The sequence below is a fragment of the Neodiprion fabricii genome, chromosome 2 (assembly GCF_021155785.1).
Source record: "Neodiprion fabricii isolate iyNeoFabr1 chromosome 2, iyNeoFabr1.1, whole genome shotgun sequence".
NCBI classification, from domain to species: Eukaryota; Metazoa; Arthropoda; class Insecta; order Hymenoptera; family Diprionidae; genus Neodiprion; species Neodiprion fabricii.
In genome coordinates, this window is record NC_060240.1 from 39305859 (window position 1) to 39318132 (window position 12274).

Below are 12274 nucleotides of genomic sequence, written 5' to 3' on the forward strand. Positions count from 1 at the left end.
GTGATAATAGGTATATATTATGTATAATGTGATGGTGTATAACATCGTTTGTTTCGCTTGAAATTTCAAAGTGCTGGATGAATTTATAGAGAATAAATATAAATATTTCATGCGGTAAACAAAAATTCAAATGGTAGGTAACTTCGATTTATGGAAAACAATAAAGTTCAAAAAGAAACCGGAACCCTGCGTTGCGGATCTTGATCTCTTTCGGGATAAGCAAAAATTCGCTATCCAACCCAGATTACAACCTTCGTACATTATATATATATATCCTATATGTATGCTCAATGAAAAATGACCGCGTTGAAAATAGGCAGTCGAAAGTTTTTGAGAGCCGTGAATAATCGGAAAAGAACTGCACTTACATTATACATCGAGGGGTCATTCACTCGGAAAAAATTTACGCCACGATTATAATATTTCATGATTACTTACGTTTTAGACTGATTACGAAAGACTATTGGACAAATAAATTTTACTTTCATTAATGGATTTCATTTCAATTGTACGATTTCAGTGTGGTTTCAAAGATTACGAAATCATTCCGAATGATATTGACACTATGATTACTCGAGCGACGATGACCCCTCGTTATACGTATTTAACAACGAGTACACGTAAGTTATGCGATAACTGGTCGAAGTCAGCGCTGAGTGATTAGCACTGTATTCGAGCCCTTCGCTAGCAAGTGTAATATAATATATACCTATATGTAGGATACGTTTCTTAGAGATACAATCGTTATATTATATATGAATTGCGCGTGATGGTTTACACACATCGAAGGGCTTGATGGAACAGCGACTTTCGCTCGTTGGAACTCTCGAATCATAACCGTCGAGAACGATTAACTTCTGATGACCGTGGACGACAAGACAATGTCATCCGACCGCGGATGTACGAGTATAGTAAGATGCAATAAAATAAATGAACCTCTGTACCAACGTCTAGGACAGTATCGTTGACCCTGCGCTATTACTGCGTGTTGGAACTCTGCCATTCTATGTAGAGGAAGTACGTCCCCACCCCGTACGCAATACAATTGATTATCCCGAATACCTGCGAAAACACGAAATACACCATATTATTAGAAGAAAAACAAAAAATTTCCAACATACCTAAGCGACAGCTTCGTCAACCGCGTTTCCTCGTCCATTATCATATGCTACGGAATTACTATAGAAAGTGCTAGAAAGTCCGGTATGTTTGAATAAAAGATCATCAGCTGCTTTTCAACGTATACATACATGTTTTATCCAAAAACACGTATACAAGGTGCAGCCGCATGCGAATAAGTGGCAACGACCTGTTTTATGAATGTATATACGTGACACTTTCTCGTGGCTACTTAATTCCGTAGTTCTACGTATGTAGACGAGGAACTATTATAAACGTCGTAGAAGAAATATACTGAAGTGTTGGAATGTTATTTTTAGATAATCCAAGACTGAATGGCGGTTTGCATATATTCCTTGTCTGTAACGTGCAAGAATAATGCAAAGATAATCTTAGAACGTTATCGTCCACTGTGTTTAATCGTCCAAGATCGAAGTGATATCGGTCAAATGAATAACACAGTGATAACGATAAGGATCGATAAATCATTCGAAAAATCTTACGATTAAAGTCTGTACCTCGTGAACTTGATTAACAATGGAAATTGAAGGAACGGCAGACGATGAAGTCATCTTAAAACCGTTCACGCTCATCATGACCGCGCTAAAGATTCTTAAATGTGCTACAGTAGCTGATTGTTTATTTAACAACTCACCCCTGCAGCGATATTAGCTCCTTTCCCATTTGCTCCTATTACTCCTCCCCACAGGGAAAGCTGAGCGATGAAAGCAATCGCGTACGCTATGGTGAAGATACCGGTATTGATGAGTTCCTGAAATTACACAGCATGAAAATTGTATTCCGGAACTTGGTTTTAAACAAATTCTTATCGAACGAAATGACTGCTCCTTGGTATTAAAAATTTCATATGAAAAAATCTGATTCTTCTTCAGTACAATCATTTTGTCAAGTCACTTGTGATTACAAATAGATTTTCATGATTTTCTAACCTGACGTATAGTGTTATGATCATAACTTGCTTCGTTTACAGTTCGCGAAATATCTTACCGAAAGAATCCAATTGATGGGAAGCTTGAGAGCCTCGCGTATTGAGAAAAGGTAGATGAAGGTCCATAGAATAGTAGCTATGAAGGCCGTCGATACGACAAAAAGGAAAAAACTGGTGACACCAACTAGCGCTGGCGATGCAAGGATCATGCAGATGATTGCGAGAGCCTGAAACAGAGTGGAAATAAAAATTAAACGGCAATCAATAAAATCATTCGATTTTTAAATCTCTTCCCTAGGTATTTGTCTACACAATGCATGTACATTTTACATATACTATTGCATAAGCAAATGCAAAAACCAGTTGAACGCACTGTTTCAAATGTAAACACGCAAAACGAAACAAAGGCTCCCAGCGATAGTGCTGCATCTAAACAATAAGGTGATGATACTAATCTTGACCGATGAATCACTGGGAAAACAATGTCTAAATCGATCTTGAAATTGCGATAGCAGGCTTATCGTCGACTAGATTGAATCTTAATACTCGGACGTTCTGTCTCCAATTCCACGTCCATCATCCAATGGCGTCAGTTTTAATTTTCCTCAGTCGTTCCTCCTTTTTGCTTCTTTTCAAATAGTCGAGATCAAGTTCTCTGCGCCTACGTCGAGCATCGCTGGTCATAATCCTCGGATCAAACTCCCGAGGTTCCAGATTTTCCCTTATTTTCTTCTGGGCTTGAGCGCGAATCATTTCATACCGAAGCCTACCCTGGGTTCTTTTTTCCTCGATGGATATTTCCTCGGGCAAAGAGACAAGAGGTTCGAAATCATCCGGTGACTTTTTCCCTGGTAATTTTGGAAGGTTCAGAGAAACTGCGTCTCTGTAGTAGGTTTCACTCTGTTTAACCTCTTCCTCGGCCATTTTCAGCTTCCTCGACCTTTCCTCTTCCTGCTGAACAAGCGGCTTTCTCGTGGCTTCCAGCTCCCGAGGATCAAATCCCTTCTTGGCCAGCAGGATAGACCGCATTCTCTCGAGATCCGACTCTCTCCACTTTTCCGCTTTGCTTTTCGGAATCAGTCTAGCCCTTCTCTCTTCCTCGAGTCTAGCCAACTCCTCTTGTTCCTTCTGAAATTTAGCCCTCGCCTCTTCGTGTCGTCGTTTCGCCTCGTCTGCCGCCCTAGACGCCTTTCTCTGCAACCGGTGCGGATCGGTCTTTAAAAAGTTCGATTCCCAAGCGGTGAACTCCCGCTTCCTCGTCACTTCCCTCGCGACGAATTCCGCGAGCCATTCGATTCTCCTTGATTTATCCTCGCTGAAAAATGACGGTTCCTTGAAGATTCGAAGGGCTCCATTGTGGTCGCAGACCCCGACGAAATTCGGCTCCAGCGGTATCACGTGGGGATACAAGCCGGTGATCCGTTTCCCAGAAATACACTGGACGGCCAGACACTCGCGGGTGTTTGAGCAGAGGTCCCAGGTCTCGACGTCGCCGCTGTTCCTGGCGACGAGAAAAACACCCGGTCTACTGGTCCAGCAGCAGGCTGTGTATCCTTCCCGGGATTTTCTCAGGAGCAGAGGAGACTGAAGAAAGTCCCGATTCCACACGGCGAATACGCGACCCCCCACGGTGAGCAGGGCTTCCGATAAATGTGGTGACTGGCTAATCCAGGTGATCGGACCGTCGTGAACCCGGGACCACTCGAGGTACTGGCAATTTTCGGAGGAGGCGACCTCCGTGAACTCGTGACCTTCCCAAGCGCAGCTTAGAAAATCACCCTCAGGAGAACCGGCCCAAAATTGTTTCTGACACTCGTTTTCGGCCCTGGAAAATGTTGGCTCAAATGTTCGTGTAGAGAAGTAACTCTCTTCATCGTCTTCCGACTCGAAAATCCCACTGCAGGGTCGGTGCACGGAATGAACTTCTTCGTAGGTGGTCAGTGGAGGTTGAATGAAAAGGCTGATAACCGGCAGGTTTCGAACCTCTTTCGGTACTTGCATGTAGACGGAATAAATCGGCTTGAGGAGTCCGTTGATCTTCTTGAACTCCGATGTTCCAGTGGAAAACTCCTCGCAGAGAATTTTCGGTGGCTTAAAACCCCCGCGTTCAGTGAGGGACGAGGATGTCGTAGCTCGAGGTTCCCACAAGAGGTCCCAAACCGCGATGCAGCCGTCTTCGCTGGCGGTGAGGAATTGGACAGTTTTGTTATCAGATAGACTGGTCAGTCGGCCGTCAGTCTCGACGCGATGATAAGGCGGAATCCACTGTATGTTTCTGACGGCGCCATGGTGGGATTGCAGGTCGTTAGAAACTGCGGACAAGCTTATCGCGGGAACGGTTTGACGGCTGCTGGTTCCATTCGGCAGCCCGACTTCCGGTTCTTTCGCACAGCAGTTGTCAACACTGCATTTGGTCAGTTTACCATTAAAGTCCCATACGGCGATGTGGCCGGTTTCGCACCCTGCTACTAGAACGTCCGATCTGAATGGGCAGAACGACACAGTGCTGACGGGTCGATCGTGCTCCAACCGCAGCCGTGGTGCCATCGAATCGTTGAAGGACCAGACCAGGACGACGGACTCGTTACGGTCCAAGGACGATTTCGCGTTCCTGATGACCGACGGACCCTGGACAAGGTCGCACTTTGGTACCTCGGTGTAGCAGACAACTGCAACCCCGGACAAAGTTGGATGCCAGGAAAGATCGGACACCACTTTCCCGGCGATGAGACCGAGGTCAATGAAGGACTTGAACTCCTCGAAGACTACCTGCTCCCTGGGTCTGGACTCCTTGCCCTTCAGCACGAGCTCGTCGATGTCGTGAACGTGGAGGTTCATCGCCGCATTGTAGTCTATCACGTCGATCATCTTGTCCGCATACTGGTCCAGAAACAGGTCAACGGGATCCGGTGCCTCGTCCTCCACGGGCTGCTCGACATCGCCTTCCGGTTTTTCGGCGTGCTCCTCGTCGTCGGCAAGACGTTCCTGATCAGACTGAGCACCCGAGCCGCCTTCCTTTTCAGCGTCCTGGTCCACTTCCTCTTCAATCTCACCAGGAACTTCCGAGGCCGATGCCTCCGAGGCGGGGTACTCAAAGCCGTACTGAGTCCAGGCGTTCTTAGGGAATCCGTAATGCGTCTGGACCCCAGTCTCCCGGCCCGGCAGGTTGGTCTGTACCGCGGTGGTCAGCCGCGACATTGGAACCAGCTCGAACCTCTCGTGTTTCGGAACGATCTCCATGCCCGTGTCTTCCGCGTCGATCGACTTCCGGTCCGTCAGCTCTCGGTTGTTCCCGAGGAGCATGGAAGGCACCGATATCTCAACTTCGAATAGCGGCCTCTGTCTTCGCACGACGTTTTCAGCTACCTCGATCTCGCTGCCTCCAGACACCCAGGGCTTCGGGGTCTTGTGGAACATGCCGCGCACGTGATTGTCCAGCCGCCGTTTTACCTCCTTGTTACGTTTCTCGATGAACCGTTTCGCCGCCTCGGTCAAGCAGATGACAAACTCCGAAGAGACCAGCTCCGCCGATGCGTAACCAACCAGAAAGCAGTCCCCCTCGTACTTGTCGATGTCCTCCTTGAAGGCCAGGAGCTGGGAATCGTCGTCCCGCAACAACGCGACGACTCCTTGCCGAGGAACGTAGGCCCAAGGGTACTCCAAGAAAACCTCTTCCATGATCCGACAACCCAGAACATCCTGCTGATTCTGGGACAAAGTAATCCGCGCCAAACCATCGACCACTTCGCTGCTATCGTACGTCCAGCTTAGCGGTAACTTGGCTTCTTTTCCCTGCATGTTACTCGAAGAACTGCGGAATCGCACGTTTGGCATGACCCTAGGCTGACAGATCAGGTGGTTGGAAATCGACCAAACATTCGTTCCTCGACAGGTAGAGACGCAGGTGTCTGGCAAGCATATATAGGTATAAGTAACCACACGCACCAAGGAAGGTTAATTAGTAGCAGTTGTTGAGCGCCGATTGAATCATCGTCTCAGGAACATCGCAATGCGGGTTCAATATCCTCTTTAACGACCGTGCACCCGATGGTTGTTTCGTGGTTGTGGGACATTTTGCAGTCCTCGCGTGCCAAGTATAGTCGACGGTTCAGAGGTCAAGACTAGCCCGAGCTAAACAAAGACAGCCAGAAAATGAGAAGGTCGGCGAGAGCGTGCTTATGAATTAGGAATCGGGTGAAGTGTACGACAACTCTTGAATAGCGGAGCGCGATTTACGGTCGTCCATGTAAATCATCCAGCCGATTTTGCCTTTCCTAATCCCTGAAACTAAATCCCCGCCGGGAAGCCGGTTGAATTTGACCCAGATTACTGCGCCCTAGTCAGCCCCACCAACGCGAGTAATTTTAGGTTCGTACGTCGTCTGACGTATTATAACCGCAACACTGGGCTGCTAGCTCAATTCCCCTGAAAATGACGCAAGTCTCCTGGCCGGGAATCTGGCAAACAAGATGCAGCTTGATGCGTCTTCTCATCTAGATATTAAGTGGGGAGTTCTCATCGTACACACTTGTTCCAAAAGGACTCGTCGGGGTCAGACTCAAGTCCCCACACAATTACCCTCTCGCATGGAAGGTATCTCAAGTCGATCTCTCCGACTTGATTTCTTTTTTAATATGTCATAGTATACTATAAACTAAACGGCACGTAGTTTTTTTATCTGCCATTAGAGTGGGTGAAACCACCCTCCAAAGTAAGGCGTGTCAAGGGGCGATTTCGCAGTTTAAACGACAAGAACATAATATTTTTTCACCAATCCAACTGGAAAAGTTTTCTCATAACGAGAAATGAAAAATGTAATTTTCTGAATTTGAAAAAACTATCAAATCATCCCTTAACATACATTTTTTTGCAGGGTGATTTCACCACCATAAAGTGTTTAATGGCAGATGAAAAAAAAACGTGCCACTTAGTTTTTAGTCTGCTATAACATATCGCAAAAAAAAAATCAAATCGGAGAGATCGACTTGGAAAGTTGGACTTTCTTTGTCAGAAAACAAAGCTCAAGGTCAACGAACGAAACCCCAAACGGAAATTCGAAGTTGATACAGTGAGTACCGACGTTATCTCGATTCGACTTCAAATCTATCCTCACCTGCAAAATAGCTTCGGCAATTTTCGTCGAGATTAAGTCGTGTTGCCAACGCTTATAGTGACAATTGTGTTGTTCGGTAGATGTGTACCTAAATCCATAAATTTATCATTCACGATATTCTTTCTTTCAGTTCATTTGTTCACTCCAATTGTCACAAGCTGACTGGGTAAACGGGCGATTGATATCGTGCTGATATCTGCGAGTGTAACAAGTGTGTAAGTTGGTATATAAATCGGAGCTGTTCGTACCGCTAGAATATTCAACCGGTAAATCGATGCTGACCTTTTCGGACTGCATACCTGGCTTATAATGTACCTGTCGGTCGCTGCTGCGGTACAAGTCACCGCGAATGGCTCACGGCTGAATGTATTTATATATTCGTAAGAGCACGCGTGTCGCGAGTCAATCTTCGTGCGTGCTGCAACGAGTAGCCTGCATGCGCGCGTGCGCGTGCGCATTCGCCTTTGCGCTCGATCCGGCATTCTCTGTTGCACAGCGAAACCCGAAATGGATTTCAGAAAAACGAAAAGCCAAGTTTTGCCCAAATATATGTGTAAATGTGACATAAAATATGCAGCTCAGACATGCGCGTTAAAATATGCAATAAATTACTAGGAGGAAAAATTTTGTTTTCGGTTAAGATTCTTTTCTTTTTTTATTGCAACAAAAAAAGATATACAATGATTCACTTCGATCAAAAATCAGAGAGTCTGACTAAGAGACGGATGGTTAAATCGAAAGAACCAACCGCCCGCGGTCAATTTCTTCTTGTGTACATATTTACTAAGTTTTATATTTTTCCTTGTATATTCAGTTTCAACGGGTCAACGACGAAAGGCGAGAAGTGACCCGACCGAGATTCGATGGTCGATAAAATTGGTTCGTTACGGGGACGCGCGGCAAACGGCGCGGGTTAATCACCATATGTATCCGAAAATTACAAGATATACGAAAGTTCTCAAGCTGCATTCAACATTTATTTGTGTTGACCCGAGCAAACACGTATAAGACGCAATGATGTAATGACCCCGTTTATCCATGTCGTCGGGAAATAGCGATTTGAATCGGTATGTACACAGCAGAACAATGTTGGCGTTCATACGTACGTACATATGTATTATATATACCGTATTTAATATTGCGCTGGATGCGCTACGCCGCGCAATTCGTATAATGTAATCATATCTAAAAATACATGCTTGTTTTACGAATATACCGATGTAATAATGCGTTGCTAGTTGAAACAGAAGCATTCATGTCGTCTCGCCGGCAAAGTGTGTAATCGTGCGTCGTTCGTCATCGCACCACACAAACCACGACTCATATCCCACGTATAACATACATATAACTTATCGCCTTCCGCGCATAATTATGTATGAAAAGCAACGATTATCAGCTAAGTAAAAATATCCTGAGGAACGAAACTTGTCACCCACGGTTAAATTATCAAACATTATTTCCAAAGACAAGGTGCATTGGGCGCGTTTGACGAGCGGAAAAATCGGCAGACGATCGCGTTTACTCATCTTGTTTCCTTGTGAATTTTAATACATTTGTTGTTCAGTGTAGATTGCAGGAAAAAATTACTCAAAAGCTAAAAGACTCTGAAATTAGTAACCTTGAGGCAACGAAACATCAGCGAAAAAATCTTAAATACGCAATTTTAAAACGGTTTTGAAGGAGTTGGCTTTTCATAATAAGAGTAGTGTTTTTTTGTTTATCATTGTTTACTAAATTTCGGGCATTGCCTAAGGTGCGACGTGACGTTACTAACTTCATTCTCGTAAAGCTAACCGCGCATTTTCCCTGTCGAATGAATGTTTATGGAATATTCAAATCGAGTATATACATATAATGCATGCAAGGTTGGATTGTTTGATATACGCGGCCTAATTTTTTCTTAATTTGATAAATCAAGTTTCCGGCGTGCAGCGTTTCAGCATGTGAGCGAAAAACGGCAACGCCCGTCGATGACATAATAAAGCAGGCGAATATACGCGATGGAGTTATAAAATGTATAATATCCTATTACTGTACACATATAATGAAAACAAAGCGAGTTTGTTATTTCTGTTACGAGCACAAGCATCACCGCTTTCAATATAACGAGCGCGCTATTTTAATTCTTTATTTCATTTCCATTTCATTTCATTTTTTTTTTCTTTTTTTCTACGTCTTTTATTTATAAAAGATTAAGATACGAAAGATGGCAGCATAGTAGCTTGTACAATGAAACGCGGTCGCCAAGTTTTTCCCGCGAGATCATCTTGCGACGAAACTGTTCGTATAACTTGCCGGAAATAAATCCTATAACTCTGCTGCCCGAGACTGAAAGCGCCCCCCGGTTATACGACGCCGACCTTTAAAAATAACGATTTTCATCGAAATTATATTATAATCCTTCGGTAGCCGGTTGTCAAAACGCTTTTCAAATATCCAAAAATAAAAACATGTATGCCACAAGATTCCTTAAATTTCTCACACTTTATACATAGGTATAATACATTATAATTTAACTCAGAGAACGTCTGTTATAGTATAGAGCTTTGTAGCGTTGATGAGCCGAGAAAATATTTTATAGATCGTTAGCTCTTTGTGCATAGTCCGTTTTATGTATGCACACATATAATGATATACATACATATCAGAGATAACTATCAGGCAATTAGCTAGGAGCTAAAATGTAACAGCTTTAGTAAATTGTCGCGCTTGTTATTATTACTCCTATTATTACTGTGTCTCTCTACGCAGTGTGTAAAACCGTGGACAGCTGTTCAGTGATAACAGAATATTTTCCGCACCCGTTGAGCTTGCAGTCCCACCTCAATTGGACCATTGGAGTAAAAAAAAAAAAATAAAAAAAAAAATTTTACGGAATGGAGAAAAATACGTATTCAGGTCACGTAACATAAACCGTAATACGTGCGCGACATTCAAGCATAATCTTGTAATTGTTGCATGGTATAGCAGAGTGAAACGATGACGCTAGAATCTAAAAATAAACGGGAAGTTGGGTCATCGGGTCAAATTCTGTTATCGTCGAAACCAATGATGGGCGAGATGATGCTCGGGTTATTCGACTGCGTTCGAAAAATGTCTTAAGTGGATGCCCTTGTCGATTTCGACCTTGGAGTATACGTCTTCACACAAAAGTCCGCGTATACTAATCGCGAAAACGGGATCTACACGCAATTCTGAACAAAAACTCTCCAATCCATTTTCGTTTGACGCAGAAATAAAAGAAAATGGCATGAATTCGACGAATTTATTATCACGATTTCTTAGAATACTTGCCATTTATTCATTTCTACGTCAAATGAAAATGCATTGGAGTGTTTTTGTTCAGAATTGCCTTTTCTCAGGGCTTGAGACACGCGGACTTCTATATATATTTTGAGATATTATACATAGGTCAACGTCAAAATTGACTGGGGTATCCCCTTAAATCGAGCCGTGTGGAGTGATGAAAAATAGCTCAATAGATCGTTATAACGGAGAAAGTAAACGAAATAATTTTTATCCCTGTCTTGACGGATTATCAATAAAATGTTTGAGATGTTGAATGTTGCGGCAACTTTTTTCCAAAGAGGTTAGCCAGAAAAACTGATATGAAAAATTTATTTCCTAAGCAAACGAAGGCTCTGCAGATTTATGCCGGCGTATAAATCAATCCGAAATCTTAACGCGAGCATGTACGAGTGGGTGTAAATCAAAAGATCAAAGGTGATGAAAATATATTCCTATAACCAAGTTCCTATCAATTGTTACTTAAGGATATCAATATAGGTATACAGACGTGCAATGGTACGCGATGTCTATGCAAGTCAGCTACTGACGTTCGCAGGCACGTTTTATCCAATTATGTTTTAATTGCTCAATCATGGTACGCTCGATATAACACATAATCATAATTATACACCTACGTAAATCGACCTTTATAAATATGACGAATTACGCTCGATATCGGACCGAAAAAATTTTGAACGCTTTTTTTTCTTTTCAAGAACAGCCGTCTTAGCGCAGCTAAATTTGGCCTCTTAACGACTCTCAGTGTCTTGCCACATAATCTCTGTGCTTCTTACCGAAGGTTGTACTTGTTCAATGTGACTGAGGAATCACAAAGTAATTTTAGAAAATGTCAGAACAATGCAGACACCGTGAAACGCGCGGCGTTGTTTTCTTTTTTCAGGCGCGTGAAACGGTAAACACACCGATGACTGCACAAATAAGCTATAATTAAAAAATGTACGTTGATAGTAAATAATAAACTTTGAGTCAGAATATTACCCTATAGCAAAAATGACGTGCTCATCTGAGTTTTGATTCTCGTTTCATAGATGACGATCATCATAAATTATAAAGCTGAATCCTTAAGCTTGAAATCAGCCGTAATATTGTTGAGTTTAAACCCCATGCCCACTTTTACAGATAGATCTTATCACACCTATGAAAATAATTAATGGGTGGGTAATGTTTTGAGCGAAGAACCGCAAGCCGAATGAAGAAATCAGATATTAAATACGCGCGCATAACATCTGCTCAAATAACAAAAATTCGAAACTTTATATCATAGTTTCTACCCACAACAATGGTATATTCAAGGGTACCGTATTCGTTACGGTGATAAGACGAATCGGATTAGGTGGGGAAATTAAACACACTTATACATAACAACCTGCGATAGTTTCGATGATCGATCGCAAAAAATCGTTTGATAAATCGGCCAAGATCTGCACGCGCATCATCCTCAAGTTCAACGGACTCGCCTCAAGTACCTAACTGCTAGCTGTGCGATTTACAGACACTAGCATCGACCGCGTATCGCTGATCGATCATCATGCTATGCAGGCAATCGGCGATCGCCACGTGCTGCAATGACGACCGATTTCCGCGGTGCAACGGCGCAAATAAGATTACCGATGACACGACGAGCCAAAACGGAAATTCACTGCGTCGAGTAGCTGGAACCGGATGTAAAATGCAAGTGCGTGTCACATTGGGTGGGGGTAAAATAATGATGGCAATACCGCACACGCGCGATAATTTATTTCATATCCATCAAATTTTGAAAACGATATAGAAAGTAGTTGAAA

At 43.3% G+C, this 12274-nt stretch overlaps 2 protein-coding genes and 1 long non-coding RNA gene across 3 annotated transcripts; 1 reads left to right on the plus strand and 2 right to left on the minus strand.

The window, feature by feature from the left end:
* Positions 1-978: 978 nt before the first annotated feature.
* On the minus strand, positions 979-2645 carry LOC124175643 (CKLF-like MARVEL transmembrane domain-containing protein 4). The gene is made up of 5 exons (XM_046556044.1): positions 2615-2645; positions 2442-2497; positions 2128-2295; positions 1775-1891; positions 979-1062 (listed from the first exon to the last, which is right to left on the minus strand). Exons 1-5 carry the CDS (start codon positions 2643-2645, stop codon positions 979-981), a joined length of 456 nt encoding a protein of 151 aa, XP_046412000.1.
* On the minus strand, positions 2645-5485 carry LOC124175644 (dynein axonemal intermediate chain 3-like). Its single transcript, XM_046556045.1, has one exon. The coding sequence runs from the start codon at positions 5483-5485 to the stop codon at positions 2645-2647; it is 2841 nt and encodes a 946-aa protein (XP_046412001.1).
* Positions 5486-7004: 1519 nt separating this feature from the next.
* On the plus strand, positions 7005-8307 carry LOC124176170. Its single transcript, XR_006869318.1, has 3 exons — positions 7005-7136; positions 7312-7396; positions 7996-8307. It is a non-coding gene; the product is annotated as an uncharacterized LOC124176170 (long non-coding RNA).
* The last annotated feature ends 3967 nt before the right edge of the window (positions 8308-12274 follow it).

Bases quoted from the DNA above. Each gene is read 5' to 3' on its own strand.
- LOC124175643 (XM_046556044.1), bottom strand. From the start codon at position 2,645: ATGGACGTGGAATTGGAGACAGAACGTCCGA. The intron at 2,498-2,614 runs GTATTAAGATTC...CTTATTGTTTAG, and splicing joins ATTGGAGACAGAACGTCCGA to ATGCAGCACTATCGCTGGGA. The intron at 1,063-1,774 runs GTGAGTTGTTAA...GTGTTTTCGCAG, and splicing joins GAGCTAATATCGCTGCAGGG to GTATTCGGGATAATCAATTG.
- LOC124175644 (XM_046556045.1), bottom strand. From the start codon at position 5,485: ATGTTCCACAAGACCCCGAAGCCCTGGGTGTCTGGAGGCAGCGAGATC.